The sequence below is a fragment of the Drosophila teissieri genome, chromosome 3R, assembly GCF_016746235.2.
Source record: "Drosophila teissieri strain GT53w chromosome 3R, Prin_Dtei_1.1, whole genome shotgun sequence".
Taxonomy (NCBI): Eukaryota; Metazoa; Arthropoda; class Insecta; order Diptera; family Drosophilidae; genus Drosophila; species Drosophila teissieri.
The window spans coordinates 4,811,466-4,827,238 of record NC_053032.1 but is presented as its reverse complement, the minus strand read 5'-3'; the positions used below and the strand labels follow the sequence as shown (position 1 = coordinate 4,827,238).

General features: G+C 44.6%; 3 protein-coding genes across 5 annotated transcripts; 1 reads left to right on the top strand and 2 right to left on the bottom strand.

Annotated features, from left to right (window-relative positions):
• Positions 1 to 11: 11 nt before the first annotated feature.
• LOC122618868 (SURP and G-patch domain-containing protein 1) lies at positions 12 to 4,028 on the bottom strand. Of its 2 annotated transcripts, XM_043795464.1 has the most exons (7): positions 3,405 to 4,024; positions 2,713 to 3,353; positions 2,414 to 2,540; positions 1,222 to 1,673; positions 424 to 982; positions 244 to 373; positions 12 to 126 (listed from the first exon to the last, which is right to left on the bottom strand). In XM_043795464.1, exons 1-7 carry the CDS (start codon positions 3,947 to 3,949, stop codon positions 100 to 102), a joined length of 2,481 nt encoding a protein of 826 aa, XP_043651399.1. In that variant the 5' UTR covers positions 3,950 to 4,024; the 3' UTR covers positions 12 to 99. The 2 variants fall into 2 exon arrangements, with proteins under 2 accessions (XP_043651399.1, XP_043651400.1); XM_043795465.1 differs by lacking the exons at positions 12 to 126; positions 244 to 373; positions 424 to 982; positions 2,414 to 2,540 and having other exon boundaries at positions 1,436 to 1,673; positions 3,405 to 4,028.
• Positions 4,029 to 4,313: 285 nt separating this feature from the next.
• Positions 4,314 to 15,459, bottom strand: LOC122619600 (biotin--protein ligase). Of its 2 annotated transcripts, none has more exons than XM_043796623.1 (12): positions 15,022 to 15,459; positions 14,618 to 14,955; positions 13,813 to 13,969; positions 12,742 to 13,736; positions 12,531 to 12,679; positions 10,446 to 10,602; positions 10,171 to 10,374; positions 9,919 to 10,104; positions 9,711 to 9,860; positions 9,505 to 9,648; positions 4,915 to 5,246; positions 4,314 to 4,849 (listed from the first exon to the last, which is right to left on the bottom strand). In XM_043796623.1, exons 1-12 carry the CDS (start codon positions 15,161 to 15,163, stop codon positions 4,672 to 4,674), a joined length of 3,132 nt encoding a protein of 1,043 aa, XP_043652558.1. In that variant the 5' UTR covers positions 15,164 to 15,459; the 3' UTR covers positions 4,314 to 4,671. The 2 variants fall into 2 exon arrangements, with proteins under 2 accessions (XP_043652558.1, XP_043652559.1); XM_043796624.1 differs by having other exon boundaries at positions 4,315 to 4,849; positions 10,446 to 10,584.
• On the top strand, positions 5,625 to 9,325 carry LOC122619601 (kinase suppressor of Ras 2). The gene has a single exon (XM_043796625.1). The coding sequence runs from the start codon at positions 5,866 to 5,868 to the stop codon at positions 8,773 to 8,775; it is 2,910 nt and encodes a 969-aa protein (XP_043652560.1). The 5' UTR covers positions 5,625 to 5,865; the 3' UTR covers positions 8,776 to 9,325.
• Positions 15,460 to 15,773: the final 314 nt, after the last annotated feature.

The following is a 15,773-nucleotide window of genomic DNA, read 5'->3' as shown; positions in this document are numbered from 1 at the left end:
GACATCTGCTATTTAATGTAAACAAGGACATTTTATTCAGCTTAGTTGCAGTTGAATAGGATATTGGTATAATGGGAGTAGTGATCAGTTTAGGTAGTGCTAGTAGTAGGCGCGACGTGGATTGTTCTGCAAATAAATAAAAAGTCATAGATAGATACTAACTAGATATTATAGATATAGATAGATATAACTAAACCATCTGTTTCGTCCGTTTTCTCTTCGAAGTTTCCAGAGATTACTTACCAAAGGATTTGGACGAAAACGATAGGCCAACATCATTCGCTTCCTGTAGGCGTCATATTCATTGTCGCATTCCTCTGGCTGGGCAGTGCTGCTGACTCCTAGTCCTTGGTTTCCATCGCGTTGCGGTGCCCTGTTGCCACATTATACAGTGAGATGTGTTAAACAATAGCAATAACCTACTTGTTGACGGGGTCCACGATTCCAGCTCCGTCTTGTCCTAAGCCTTGTCCCTCTTTCCACCCGAGTTTTTGCAGCATTTGGAAACCTATGTTATCCTCCTTTAGTTTGTATTCCTTGTAGTCGCTAAGATCTGGCTGTCTATTGTTCTTCTTCGCCTCGTACTGCTCCATGAACTTTTTGAGCTCCTCAGGGGGCAAGAAGTCGCCAATGTGATGCTTGCCCTCGCTTTGCTTGGTCAGGGCGTTGGCCCACAGCGATGTGGCCTCCATTTCGGCTGTTCGCAACTTGTGTTCCCACGTTCCGCCCTCAATGTCCTCGTCCGAGTCATATTCGTACTTAAATTTGCCGCCACGGGCCAGCCGATCGATCTCCTGACGCTTGCGCATCATGTCCTGATACAGTAGGTTTACTTTGTAGTGCTCCTCGCACTGCTTCCACTGATCCTCGCTCAACTGAGTCGATCCGTAGTTGAGCCGAGCATACTGCAACAGCGCGGGATCTGTTCGCGTGATGCTGCTTAGGATGGGTTTATTTTGGTTACCAAAGTTACCCGAAGTGCCTGTAATAGTAAGATTTTATTGTCAATATCGTCTTAATTGTACATAATTTTTGTGATAGTGGCCATCTTCTACGTTTTTAAGTTTTTATTGTCTCCGAGATCACATAGTTCTTACGGACGGACAGACAGACATTAACAGATCAAGTCGGCTAATGATATACGTACTGTAAGGGGCCTGTTTCCCCGCCTGTTTACTTTTCAACGAATATACTATACTCTTTTATGGCATAGAAACTTACTTGATGATGGCAGTTGCTGCTCTTTCTCGCCCCATCGGCTCTTGCGCTCGCGCCTCCGTCGCTGTCTCTGCGACTCCTTGTCGTCTTCATCATCCCGATCATCGCCATCCGCAAGTTCGCCGGCTACAGCCTCCTCCCGTTCGCGCCTCTCCTCGTCGCTTAGCTCGTTGCGGCACTCTATGCGACGCTTGATGTTGTCCCGGTTACGATCCATCATGCCCCGCATGTACTCGTCATCCGAGTCGAAGTCCGCACTGATGGCCGACTCTGGGTCGTACTTGTCAGCCGCCGAGTTGCTGTGCTGCTCCTCGCGGTGCTGTTGTGCTTCCTGTTCCTTTGACTGGGGCTGCTGGTCCCGGCTTAGCCGCTGTCGCTCAGCGCGCTGCCGTTTGTAGTCGAGGAGTTGGGAGCGATAGCTTCGATACTGTTCGCAGCTCTTATCATAAAGAAACCTATTACCAAAATTCAAAAGAAGTAAAACGTACAATGAAAAGTGCTCGCCGTTTGTCACGTGTACAAATGCATTATATGAAAAACTGTTTGAGGCGCCCCATTAGCGGCTCATTCAGAGATTTTTAGTTGGCATCCGCCGGCTGGCTCCTCCAGACATTAGATGAGGATCGAGGAACGACGGAACACTGTGCGCTCGATGAGTCCACGAGACTGGTCTGGCTTATCCTCTTACACTACACCCCCACCAAGCTGCTTCGTTTGGTCATATATTTTAATAAAATGAAAAAAAAAAAAAAAGGAAACTAAATATAAATACTTTGAAGCCAACAACATTCTCTCGGGTTAGCATATGGTAGTATTCATCAGACAAATATCTTAAAACGCGTCACTGGAAAAGAAGTACTTGTATTGTCCAATGTTTGTGATTTTAAATTCATAATTGAGTAAGCGAAACGAAATTTGTGCGGCTAACTACTAAATTTAAAATGTCATGTAACTATAGAAATAATGATAATTGAAAAAAAACTAAAACATAAATCTGACTAATTTTTAGAATTACTATTCTAAAGAGCTGGCACAATCGCAATGTACTTGCGATAATGATAAATGAACGTGAAAAATTGCCTAGTTAAGACTCTAATAATAACTAATTCCTAATAAAATGCTAAACCAAATCCCTAAACTGTACTGTATTCCGAACCAGTACTAGACCCAGTTAAAACATGTTTAGGTCATTTACCACAAGGCCGGATGCAACTCGCTTCTATGCAAACGTATTTTATCTTCATAATCTTCACCATTTTCCACGACCAGTGCGATTAGGTTTTCTAAGCACGTTGGCAATTGTATGCATGTTTCTGAAAAAACTACATAAATTGCTTTAACATCGTGCTCAACGATTAAAGTTCTATACAAATTGAATGAGTGGGACGTTGGAAGTGGTTAGAATGAGGGCGAGGATAGATGTTGGATATGGATAGGGCATGGCGATGGCAAAACAAAACAGGCAACGATGACTGTTTTGCAAGTGTTACACACCTTGTGGCGGGACAGCTGTTGACTGAGTTGGATTTGGAGATGCCACCTGCTGGTGCTTTTGCTCCATCTCCTCCACTACAGGTGGCGGCGGAGGCGGTGGGTGTGGATTAACTGGCATGTGATCCGGCAGAAGGCCAAGCTGCTCCGCCGAGTGACCACCAATGGTGGGCATCTGGATAGCCTCCAGATTTATTTGCGGCTTAGGTATGGCATTCAAGTCAAACTCTTTGGGCGCCGGTATGGCATTTAGCTGCATAGCTTCCACTGGAGACGGTCCAAGCTGCATGTAAATCGGTCCCATGTTAGCCAGAGCGATCGGCAGCTGTGGAGGCGGCGGAGGTGGGGGAGGAGCTACTGCCGGATGCAGGTGCAAAGGCAGATGGCCGTGGAAGAAGGCAGCTGGCAGCTGCATCTGCGGTGGTCCCTGTTGCAAAAGCGTAGGATTGAAGGCAAACGGCGGCGGCGGTGGTGGCTGTACTGCTTGCACGGGTAGTCCAAAGGCTAAGTGAGTTGGCGCCGAGCTGGTCACCGTAATGGAGTTAGCCATAGATGCTGCCGAGCTGATGGCAATGGCCGCCTCTAGATGGGGACTGTTGTTCTGCTCTGATATCTCCGTGTCCACGGCATTATTCTCCTCGGCGCTATAATTACCGACAAATAAATATACATATTTTTTTTCATAGCGCACTCACCTGGACACAGGAACAGGCGGAACAATCAAGGGCTGTGGAGGCTTTTCGTGTTTTTCGAGTATTTTCTTGAAATTCTCTAAAAAGGAACCATCGTTGCAGAAAGTATTCTTAACCTTCGGTGGTGGCTGCTCCACATTGGGCTGAGGCAGATGCTGACGCTTCAGGCCAGATGTGATCTTGCCCGTTTTGCCGGTGAAGCTATTCAGCGTCTTTGTGGCCACCGCTTCATCAGACTTTCCCTTGCTTCCCATGGTCTCAATGTGAACAGCCTCTAGGCTATTACCCTCCTCGCCCACGGTTATAGAGGTTTCCTGGGTGGCGGTGTCCAGGTATCGGGCATCCTCCTCCTCTTCCTGGTTGCCAATTGGCTTTCCCGCAGGCGTCTCGGTTTTCAACTGCGCTGCCAAGTTCTGCGCCGCGGCCACCGCCTTCGCCAGCTGTGCCGTCTTCTTCTTCTCGAGGATCTCCTGCCGCTTCTTGGCTATAATTTCCTCCTGCTTCGTCATCTGGGCGAAGCGGTCCACTCTGTGATTTCGCTGTGACATAATTGCTAATGCCGCAGACTCCGATTTATTCCACAATTTTCTTTTCCAACGAAGCTACAGTGTTACCAGCTTACATAAGTGAAATAACACCCAGTCTTTGAATACTAGTGTTAGCAATTTCATAGGAAAGTAAACGGACGAGCTCTCAGTTCAAAACTAATAAAACGTGGCTTGAATATTTAAATCGTAGTTTGTTTTCTAAATAAAAATAAAATCTCATTCTAAAACTAGGATTACGTGGATTATAAACAATGCATACTGAAATCAATAAAAAAACCAGAGTTATTTAATTCGAAAATATGAACAAAATATTAAAGTCCAGTGCTCTAAGGTCTGCAATGGTCGAATACATATTTATTAAATATCAATTTCAAAAACACCCACATGCAGAGGAATCGAGGAATACCATTGAAACAATGGTAACGAACATCTTACGATTAGCTTACGAAGCAATTTCAAAACACTGTGGTATAGGGAGCAAACATGTACATATCTATAATTATTAATAATTGAAGACTTCCATTAACATATAATTCTCTTTGGCAGTATTAAATTTAGTGGAATCCATATTATTTTTAAAGTTTTCTTCAATTCAAGCAAGAGCAAATTTTGTAAAGTCAGTTAAGGAGAAGCACCAAGTAAAGTATAATAAGGATGTACAAGGGTCAATTACACTAGAGGATTCGGGGAATAATATATGTTTTCACATCTGCTTAATTTTACTATTGGTACTTTGGTATAATTAATCCCTTCAACATGTCAAAACTGTTTCCATCGGGCTGCACAATTTCTATGGTACCAGCTGGTAATTTCACCTTCAAAAATCCAAAGTCATCTATTCCCACAATTTCGGCTTCTTTTTCCGGATCGTTTTGTAGGTTAATTCTTATGGATTGCCCGCTGCATATAAAAATGGTACAAATATAAAATGCGAATCAAATATTATTAAATAAAGCTTGTTTTACCTGTGTAACCAGAGCGAATAGTATAAGTCATAAAAACTATCAAAGTCTCCGTTTTGTACTTCTAACAGAAGTCTTTCGATTTCATTGAATATCATGGCAGTAAGTAGCTCATACTTAAGTGTAGGTATCTTTTTGTTCGGGAAATGGGCATTATATTCTCTTATCAAGTCATTGATGCAAACTGTTGGCTTTGGATTGTCCAAATTAATTCCACTTCCGATATTAACGATCGCCTGGGATCCTTGAAGTGTGGTATTAATGACGAGACCGCCTATTTTCTGATTTCCATTTGCATATATGTCATTCGGCCACTTTATAGAAATATCCAGCACCTGAAGGTAGTTTGAAGAAATAAAGTTTTACTCGCCGTTCTTAGTAGTATCATATATCTATCTTTAGATATAAAATACAAATTTTAATTTAATTTCTTACTTTGACTAATAAAAAAATTTTTTTTTAAATATCTGGCTAATTTTAACATTTTACAAATCCAACATACATATATGTATAACTAATACACATACATATATAACTAATATATACACACAAAGACATACTATAATTAAAATTAAACCATAATTATATTTTAAGATAACTTCCTTTAATACTGTGGAGTGCCCCTAACGTATTTTTTCGGAAAAGTGTTTTTAGTACATTTTAATGCGCCGAGCTAAGAAGTTCCCCAGGATACGGTTACACTTATCTCGATGCGCTACTTGGGTGTAGAGAAATTTCAACAACAGTCGAGGAAATAGTAAAAATTGTCGTTTTTCGCTTTTTTTGAGCCGTCTCGAGTTGCAGGCGTAAGTGTGCGAAAGCCGGAGCAGCGAACGTCAAAGTCGCTTGAAGAGGGCAACAATGCGGGGCGGAGTCCCAGCAACTGTTCCCATCGTATCGTCGAGTCCCCGAGGGGACGTCTGAAAAAATCAATCGGGCTCCACTCTGCCGCGAATGAGCAGGATGAGCAGCAACAACAATGCCCCCGCATCAGCTCCAGACACCGGATCCACCAACGCCAACGATACCATCTCGGGTTCGCTGTCCGTGGACAGTAATCTGGTTATCATTCAGGACATGATTGATCTCTCGGCTAACCATCTGGAGGGCCTGCGAACTCAGTGCGCGATCAGCTCCACGCTGACGCAGCAGGAGATTCGTTGCCTGGAGTCTAAGCTAGTTCGTTACTTTTCCGAGCTGCTGCTGGCGAAGATGCGGCTAAACGAGCGCATCCCAGCCAATGGGCTTGTGCCCCACGCAACGGGCAACGAACTGAGGCAATGGCTCCGCGTAGTGGGCCTTAGCCAAGAGACTCTTACCGCTTGTCTCACTGGCCTGAACACTCTGGAGCAAAGCCTGCGTCTCAGCGACGATGAAATCCGTCAGATCCTGGCCGGCAGCCCCAGCCAGCGAGAGAAAGAGGAACTACGACGCCTGACCAGGGCCATGCAGAACTTAAGAAAGTGCATGGAGTCGCTGGAGAGCGGAACTGCGGCCACCAACAACGATCCAGAGCAGTGGCACTGGGACTCCTGGGACAGGCCCATCCACATTCACCGCGGCAGTGTTGGAAACATTGGACTGGGTCACAATTCAACCGCCTCCCCGAGAACCCATCATCGCCAGCATGGTATCAAGGGAAAGAATTCCACTATGGCCAACTCCACTACCTCCAAAAGTGGCCGTCAGTCGCCCCCAGCGATGGAAGAGCTGAACAGCACACAGGGTTCCCAGCTGACTTTAACCCTCACGCCCTCGCCACCCAACTCGCCCTTCACGTCTTCCAGTGGGCTGAGCAGCAGTCTTAACGGAACACCGCAGAGGGGTCGTGGTACCCCGCCACCAGCAAGAAAGCACCAGACCTTGCTGAGCCAGAGCCATGTGCAAGTGGACGGGGAGCAATTAACCCGCAACCGTTTGCCCACTGATCCCAGCCCCGATAGTCACAGCTCAACCAGCTCGGACATCTTTGTGGACGCAAATACTAATGCCAGCTCCGGAGGAAGTTCCTCAAACGTGCTAATGGTGCCATGCTCCCCGGGCGTGGGTCACGTGGGCATGGGTCATGCCATCAAGCATCGTTTCACCAAGGCCTTGGGCTTCATGGCCAGTTGCACACTTTGCCAGAAGCAGGTCTTCCACCGCTGGATGAAGTGCATCGACTGCAAGTACATCTGTCACAAGTCATGCGCCCCACACGTGCCGCCTTCTTGTGGACTTCCACGAGAGTATGTAGACGAGTTTCGGCACATAAAGGAACAGGGCGGATACGCCAGTCTGCCGCATGTGCACGGCGCGGCGAAAGGATCACCTTTGGTAAAGAAGAGCACTTTGGGTAAGCCGTTGCATCAACAGCACGGCGACAGCAGTTCGCCGAGTTCCAGTTGCACTAGTTCTACCCCAAGCAGTCCGGCACTGTTCCAGCAAAGGGAGCGCGAACTGGATCAGGCTGGCAGCAGCTCTAGCGCCAATCTGTTACCTACACCTTCGCTTGGCAAGCACCAGCCGAGTCAATTCAACTTTCCGAACGTGACGGTGACGAGAAGTGGCGGAAGCGGTGGTGTATCGCTCATCTCCAATGAACCAGTGGCAGACCAATTTCCCACGGCGCCTGTAACAGCCAATGGAGGACTGGATAGTCTGGTGAGCAGCTCCAATGGGCACATGAGCTCTCTTATCGGTAGCCAAACTTCAAACGCTTCTAGTGCTGCCACCTTGACGGGCAGTCTGGTGAATAGCACAACCACCACCAGCACCAGCAGTTTCTTTCCGCGGAAACTAAGCACAGCCGGTGTGGATAAGAGGACGCCTTTCACCAGCGAGTACACGGACACGCACAAGTCAAATGACAGCGACAAAACAGTCTCCTTGTCTGGAAGTGCGAGCACGGATTCGGACCGGACACCCGTTCGGGTGGATTCAACAGAAGACGGAGACTCGGGACACTGGCGTCAGAACTCTATCTCACTCAAGGAGTGGGACATTCCGTATGGTGATCTGCTTCTGCTCGAGCGGATAGGGCAGGGACGCTTTGGCACCGTACATCGAGCCCTGTGGCACGGAGATGTCGCGGTAAAGCTGCTCAACGAGGACTATCTGCAAGACGAACACATGCTAGAGACCTTTCGCAGCGAAGTAGCCAACTTCAAAAACACTCGACACGAGAATCTGGTGCTGTTCATGGGAGCCTGCATGAACCCACCATATTTGGCCATTGTTACTTCCTTGTGCAAGGGCAACACCTTGTATACTTATATTCACCAGCGTCGGGAGAAGTTTGCCATGAACCGAACTCTCCTCATTGCTCAGCAGATCGCCCAGGGTATGGGCTACCTGCACGCGAGGGAGATCATTCACAAGGATTTGCGCACCAAGAATATCTTCATTGAGAACGGCAAGGTAATTATCACGGACTTTGGGCTGTTCAGCTCAACCAAGCTACTCTACTGTGATATGGGCCTAGGGGTGCCCCACAATTGGTTGTGCTACCTGGCGCCGGAGCTTATCCGAGCATTGCAGCCGGAAAAGCCGCGTGGAGAGTGTTTGGAGTTTACCCCATACTCCGATGTATACTCTTTTGGAACAGTTTGGTACGAGCTGATCTGTGGCGAGTTTACGTTCAAGGATCAGCCGGCGGAATCGATCATCTGGCAGGTGGGCCGTGGGATGAAGCAGTCGCTGGCCAACCTGCAGTCAGGTCGGGATGTCAAAGACTTGCTGATGCTATGCTGGACGTACGAGAAGGAGCATAGACCACAGTTCGCACGTCTGCTGTCATTGCTGGAGCATCTTCCGAAGAAGCGTCTGGCGCGCAGTCCCTCCCACCCTGTCAACCTTTCCCGATCCGCCGAGTCTGTGTTCTGAGGGGGCTGCCGCCTGGTCACAGTCACTGTCTAGTACAATTTCGACCTACCAACTAAGCTAACTCGCTTTGTTCCCACTCTTCACAAACTCTCCTAAGCGAAGTTCTATGAAACCGAGCGAAGATTGTAAATACCTAAACGTAATTAACAAATTATAGCAATCGATTTTAAAACTACTTATGTAGTATAGGGAGCACTTCAGTTGCAGTTGTTAGCAAAGAAAGGAAAATCAAATGATAAATCGAAAAAGACAAAACTTTTAAGTGTTTAAGAGGAGAGCCAAACTGAGAAGGCATGGACATAAATATACAAACAAACAAGCACTGTGGCAAATATAAACAAATGTAAACGTTAATCAGGTGAGCAATTTGTAAATTGTTAATTATGTGTAAGTGAAACTCTATATATATGTACATGTATTATACATCAATGTATATGACGGATTAGTGTTTAACTAATAATATATTGTGAATTATGTATGGTCAAGTGTATATAGTAAATGGACTTCAAATGCGAAATCAAGAAAATGTCAAATAAACTTATAAAACTTAGCAATCCTTGTGCACTTTGTTGGAAGATTTACAGATCTGAGGCACTTTGTTGGAAGATTTACAGATCTGAGGCTTGTCTATTGAACTTTATTATCCACATACGGATAATCGAAACAATCCGCTTAACTTAAGCTCATTTATGTTTCATTTAAAATTACAAATTTACAATCTTAACTCACCCCGTACTGTTCATGACCCCGGAGGGAGTTGACAATCGCTGTTCCGATTAGGTGTTGCAACAGCGGCATACGAGAACCTAAAGCGGAGTCCATGGCCAGATGCAGCTGCAGCGAGAACATGGCACAGCCCGGAGGACTAAGCCACTGAAAAGCGCAAAGGATCATATCAACAAGAACTGAAGTTTGGCGACTTCTAGAATATTTACTTGATTATTTCTACGACCCACACCAGAGGTCTGTTGCACGGGAAGCACAGCTAGACCGTTAATAAGCTCCAGGTTGTTTATGAGATGCATGGAGCTGCTTACTACCGGTGCATAGATGACCAGTCGTCCAATTTGTTCCGTTTTAAGATTCTTTAAAATAAGAGAACTTTATTAGATTGAATTCTTCAATTGACTAGAATGCGCGCACATCAAAGTAATCCACGGTGGAGAAGTCCTCCGGACAGGAATGTATAAGTATGGGCAGGACATTGTTGTTGGCCATTGGAGGCTTATCGTCCTTGCCACAGAATTTCATCGTCAGGTTTGGTGTTGCTATTACGTTGTCAGATCCGCTGCAGCGCAGACGCAGCTTTTCCAGAAGCTCAAACTTGGCCTAAAAAATAAAAAAATTAAAGGATGTTCGATTCCGATAACAAAACAAGTAAAAAGACGAACTAACCTCGTACCGACCTAGAAAATATGCGTGCTTGTAGACCACTCCAGACTGTGGCTGGTCGACACCCCCTCCACCGCGAACCTGCACATCCAAATACTTTCCCAAGAGATCCGAAAATATCTCGAGTCGAGTTTGGTCGTTTTGCTTCAGAATGGAGTACATAGTCTCATCTGATTCAAATTCGCTGGGATTCATTTCCAAATGAACCTATTTATTTTAAAAGGAACGGCGTGTTTTAATTTAAGTATTTACATATTTAATTAAGAGCCAACACTTACTTGGGAGAAGACAGCCTTTCCACCGCTCTGCAGGTTCTTGGCCAATATCAAGCTAGGCGTATTCCAGGTTTCCTCGGTTCCCAGCACCTGGACATCCAAATTGTGGCTGTGACCGGCCAGATCCTTCAGTTCCATGGACCTTGGACATACTAGAGCTCTGAGCAGCGTTTCGTGGTTTGATTTTGAGTTTTTTTCGATTTTGTGTGTTTTTTTTATGTTAATGGTAGGTAGGATTATAATAGTGATAGCACACACATATAGAAGCACACGCAGTAATTTATGAATATAGATAGGCAGGAAAATAATCGATCACGCAGACCGCAAAGGAAACGTAGTAGGAAGATGAAAAGGTTGAATTGGTAAATATTTATAACACAGTTGATCAATTAAATTACATAAAACATCATTTTACATGAACCATTTAAAAGAAGAGGCAAAAGAGATTACAGAAAACATAGATCGGTTAGTTGATTATGCGTATTAAATACGGAGTTCGCATGGATTATAGTGCACACCGAATCAAAAGAAATAATGCCATAATTAGAGTAAATGAGAGCAATTTTAGCATGAAACATTTGAGAAAAAAAACAAGAGAGAACGCTATAGTCGAGTTCCCCGACTATCTGATACCCGTTACTCAGCTAGTGGAAGTGCGAAGGAGAAATTTCAACACTGACAGTTGTTTGCGGTTTGTGGGCGTTAGCAAAAAGTTTTTTGACCAATCAATAGAAATTTTCAAGACTAATTCAAAAATGAAAAAATATCAAAACATTTTTCAAAAGTGTGGGCGTGGCAGCTTTGGGCATTTTGTGGGCGTTAAAGTGGGCGTGACAAAAAGTTCTTGGCAAATCGATAGAAATTTACAAGACTAATACAAAAAAGAAAAAAAAACAAAACTTTTTAAAAAATGTGGGCGGGGCAGTTTTGGGCGGTTTGTGGGCGTTAGAGTGGGCGTAGCAACATGAATTGATAAACTTGCGCTGCTTCTATGTCTCTGGAGTCTGTATGCTTAATCTGAACTTTCTAGCTTTTGTAGTTTCTGAGATCTCGACGTCCATACGGACGGACAAACGGACATGGCCAGATCGTTTCGGCTATTGATCCTGATCAAGAATATATATACTTTATATGGTCGGAAACGCTTCCTTCTGCCTGTTACATACTTTTCAACGAATCTAGTATACCCTTTTACTCTACGAGTAACGGCTATAATGAGAATTGGTTAGAAACGGTGAAGTATAAGAACGATTAATTAGAAAATGTTGCCTTGCCTTTTTTTGGCTAACAAGCCTCATTTAGAAAAAGTAATATTACGAGTATAACTCAGACAAGAAGGGAAGCTAACTTCGGCAAGCCGAAACTCATAAACCCTTGCAGTAATTATATGTTCGAAAAAAAACTGATTTATATCGAATGAGAACAATTAATAATCCCGGTAGGTTTTTAACATTCATAATGCACTAAAAGGAATATTATTTATTATAGTTAACTTGGTTATTATTGCATTTATTTTTGTATTATTCCAGTCATAATATTGAGGTCCGTTCATTTCTACATTATATAAAAACTACCTGCGATAGAAAGAATTCTTTCGGGAAAGTTTCAGGCAGTCAGCTTTTAAACTGAGAGGTTAGTTTGCATAGAACCGGAGAGGCGGACAGAAGGACTTGGCTAAACATACCCGATTGTTGGAATTGTTTAAGAATATATATAAATTATATATTATATACATATATATATAAATTATATATATTCTTAAACAATATAATTATATATACATATATATATATTCATTATCTAGTGCGCTGTCAACTTCTGACTGGAATGTATAAACCATCTGCAAGGGTTATAAAAAGTAGCGTCTGATAATTTTAAAAGCCCATTCACCAAATTTAATAGCCGCATGTGCAATAAGCTACTTGATTAAGGTTTTCGGTTGTATATAACATGCAACATTTTGGTTTTTAAGTACACTGATACTCAGTTATTGGGTTTTTCATTTTTTGATAGATCGGCAAGGTTAGCAATATTTTATGGACACTGCCAATCTGCTGCTTCTCTGTGTGAGCAGCAATAGCTACTCACGGTTTGCGGGAGTGCGACTTGGTTGACTCCTCGCTGTCCGTCGAGAAGTGTTTCTTGACCGGCGAAGGCTGGTAGCAAAAGATGTGGTGCATCATCTTGACCCGCTGCCATTTGTCATAGGAAAACTGAACCAATTCGTGCTCTCGTACCTACGGAAAATTACATAAAAGTTTTCGCATTTAAGGGTATTTTGAACAGAATATAGTCCTACCTCCGCTGTGCGATAGTTGGGGAGTACAAAGTGCAGTATATCCGAGCACAGGCTTAACAGCTTGCCACCCTGCAGAAAGTAGTCCACCAATATCTGCCCGATTCCGGGTGCCACCGATCCGCATACGACCAGCAATGCAGTCTGTTCCGTCCAGTATTTTTGAGCCGCTTGCTGAGGCATCAGAGGATAGATGGTGTAAACATTGCGCTCCAGTAGCTGCTGAATAGTGGCCAATGTAGATTCCCGGGAACTTGCACTGTCCGAGTAAACCAAAACATTCAGTGGTTTGGCCTCCTGCAGGCTATCCTTGTTGCGTTGCAGCACAGGACGGAAAGGAGCGGCTCTAGATAACAGAGGAGAATTTAAGTGCTTTACCGCCTCAAAAGATTTCCTGGGCTTTGTTGGCTGATCTGATATCTTAGCAGGCTGATCAAATTTACTTAGTATAGGTGACTTAGTTAAGGTTGGAGGCTTAACGGGCGAAACCTGCACTGCCTCTATATTTTGCTGCTGTGCTGCCGCTAGCTTCTGTAGATCACTTGGCTTCGATTCACCCTTGGTTGGTGTTAATCTCGAGTCCTCTTTGCTTGTGATTGGCTTGTCTCCGCTTTTAACAGGAGTGGGTTTGTCATCGCTTTTAGTAGGAGAAGGTTTTTTAGGCGGTCCCTCGGCCTCAGCTTTAAGGCAAGCTTCTGCCATCCTTTCCGGAGAAAGATATGCCTTGTTGGTGGGCTCCACCACAGCCACAGCCTTGGCCACGACCTCCGAAGTCGGGTGATGAACATGTGTTATGGGATCCGATTTTGTTCTTCCCTCAGAGCGATTCCTTTGGTACTCGAACTCGGTGGCCTGGTGCGCCAGCACACCTACGGCTCGCAAGTCCTCCATATGCTTCTTCCAGCCATCCCTGTCCAGACCGACGCTTATGCGAGATTGCCGCTTCAGATGCTTGGCAAGCAACTCAAAGGGCTGCGGATCTCCTTCCCTTTGCACCGCTAGGAGGGAGAAACAATAAATCAGTGGGGTTTCACGTGAAGTCAAATCCTTAAAACAATTTCCGGTGCAGCTTACACTCAATCCTCAAAAGTGGCAGCTGATCGTTAATGCATAAGTTATTTCGCAAGAAAGTCGTTATCAAAAGCTGTGTGAAGTGCTCGACGTCTGTCTCGATGAGCACCGCCAGGTGGGAGTCTATTTTCCATGCAATTAGCTCACCGTAATCTTCCAGCTGATTCATGAGCCCCCGACATGCAAGAAGAAGAAAGGACACACGAAAGGATACCCTTGGTTAGCAGACATATGTATGGCGCCAGCGCTCTATCGATTCAACCATGTACATCCTAATAAGATTACCGCACGCACCAACGTCCGCACTGCGTCACAGAACATTTGATTGCCCTTAAGTTCAAAAGTAAAAAACTATCTGGTTTTTTTATGGCGCTACGAAGTGGGTTAACTTTAATTAAGAAAACCTCTTAGTAGCATTCTTAAAATCCATACGAGTTTTTTGTTATTCGAAATCCCACCTTATTGATGAGTTACAAATTAGTTAAAAATGCATTAAAAAGCTACCCTTAAATGTACATATGTATATGAATCAAAAGCAATACATCCAGTGGCCAACAAAATATTTATAACTTAAATTTACTCAAGACGGACTGTTTTAATTGATTGAATTGGGAATGTACCGAATTCGTACTTTACTGTAGTTGTCCAATATAACAAGATTATCGTAAAAGGATGTACAAAAATGTTGATTTTAAGAATCAGACAATATAATTTAAACTCATTTCGAAAATTGTGTCCTTAAAGAGTTTAAATCCTACAAATAAATCACAAAGTGACAGTAATAAGGTTAAGTAAAGTAAGTACTTACCCGTATTGCTGTTGTGTCCTCGGAGCTGGCCTGTTGTAGTGGCTCTATGTGGGCCTCAAGGAGCAGTTGCATCCGTCCCTCGTCTAGCGCAGAAAGCGAGACCCGTTGCCTGCGTGGGACGTCCGCATCCGTGGGCGTGGACACGGGCGAAATAGTGTCGGGGGCATAGGAAAAGGGCAGCAGACTGGGTGCCGGCGGAAAGCTGATCCAAGGTGTGATGTGCAGCGTTTGCCGCGGACGCAGGCAGCAGCCCCGCTGGTTGGCGTGCAACCACAGGATGTCCGTGACCTTGGCCGCGTTCCGGTTGCCGCACAGCTCGGAGCTGGCCAGGGCGGGATCTGCGGAAAAAGGGGCCCCCCCTTTATATATAAGCATGACCGCCTTCAAGTGACACCGCCACTTACCGAATCCGTCATCGCTGCCCGCTTGGAGGGTATAGAATGCGATGCTCGAGGGATGCGCGAGGTGCTCGGCGATCTTGGAGCAGGCCTTCTGAATGCGCCAGGACTGCAGGACGGTAGCACTCACGTAATACAGAGTCAACATCGCAGATTTCTTGCTGGTACAGCTTTCTCCGTGGAATTAATGTTTTTTGGAGACTATTTGCGCCAGGGCACAAGTGACATTTTGATTGGAACCAAAATCAATGGCGGTTTCGTAATTTGCTTCGATTTCGCTTGGCTGGCGGATTTATCGGTTACTAAGGCCCAAAGGAGCGCTTCCTGGTTCGCCGTTTTCAGCCAGTTGACACAGTTTCTTTATTCCTTTGCACACTGGCTTTTATTGTTGATTACTGCATTCTACTCCAACTGGACGAAGCTTATCCGCAAATGTTTCCGATAAGAAGAGCGCGACAGGCGCTCACAGTGCTGCCGGTTAGGCGGTTTTCGGTCACGTCTAGCGGGTTTTTCTAGTAAGAGTAAGTTCTTGTAATTATTCCATTTATTACTTAGAATTAGAAAATGAATCTTAAGCCCTACATGCAATACTAAAAGACAATAATACCCTAAGTATATTTTACAACTTTTGGGTTAAATGCAACCAATTAATATGATAATTTATAACCCTGATTATCAAATTGCACAGATTAAGCCTTTGGTAAAGGTATATTTGCATCGACGAAACCATGAAACAAAACAAATAAGTTGAAAGACTA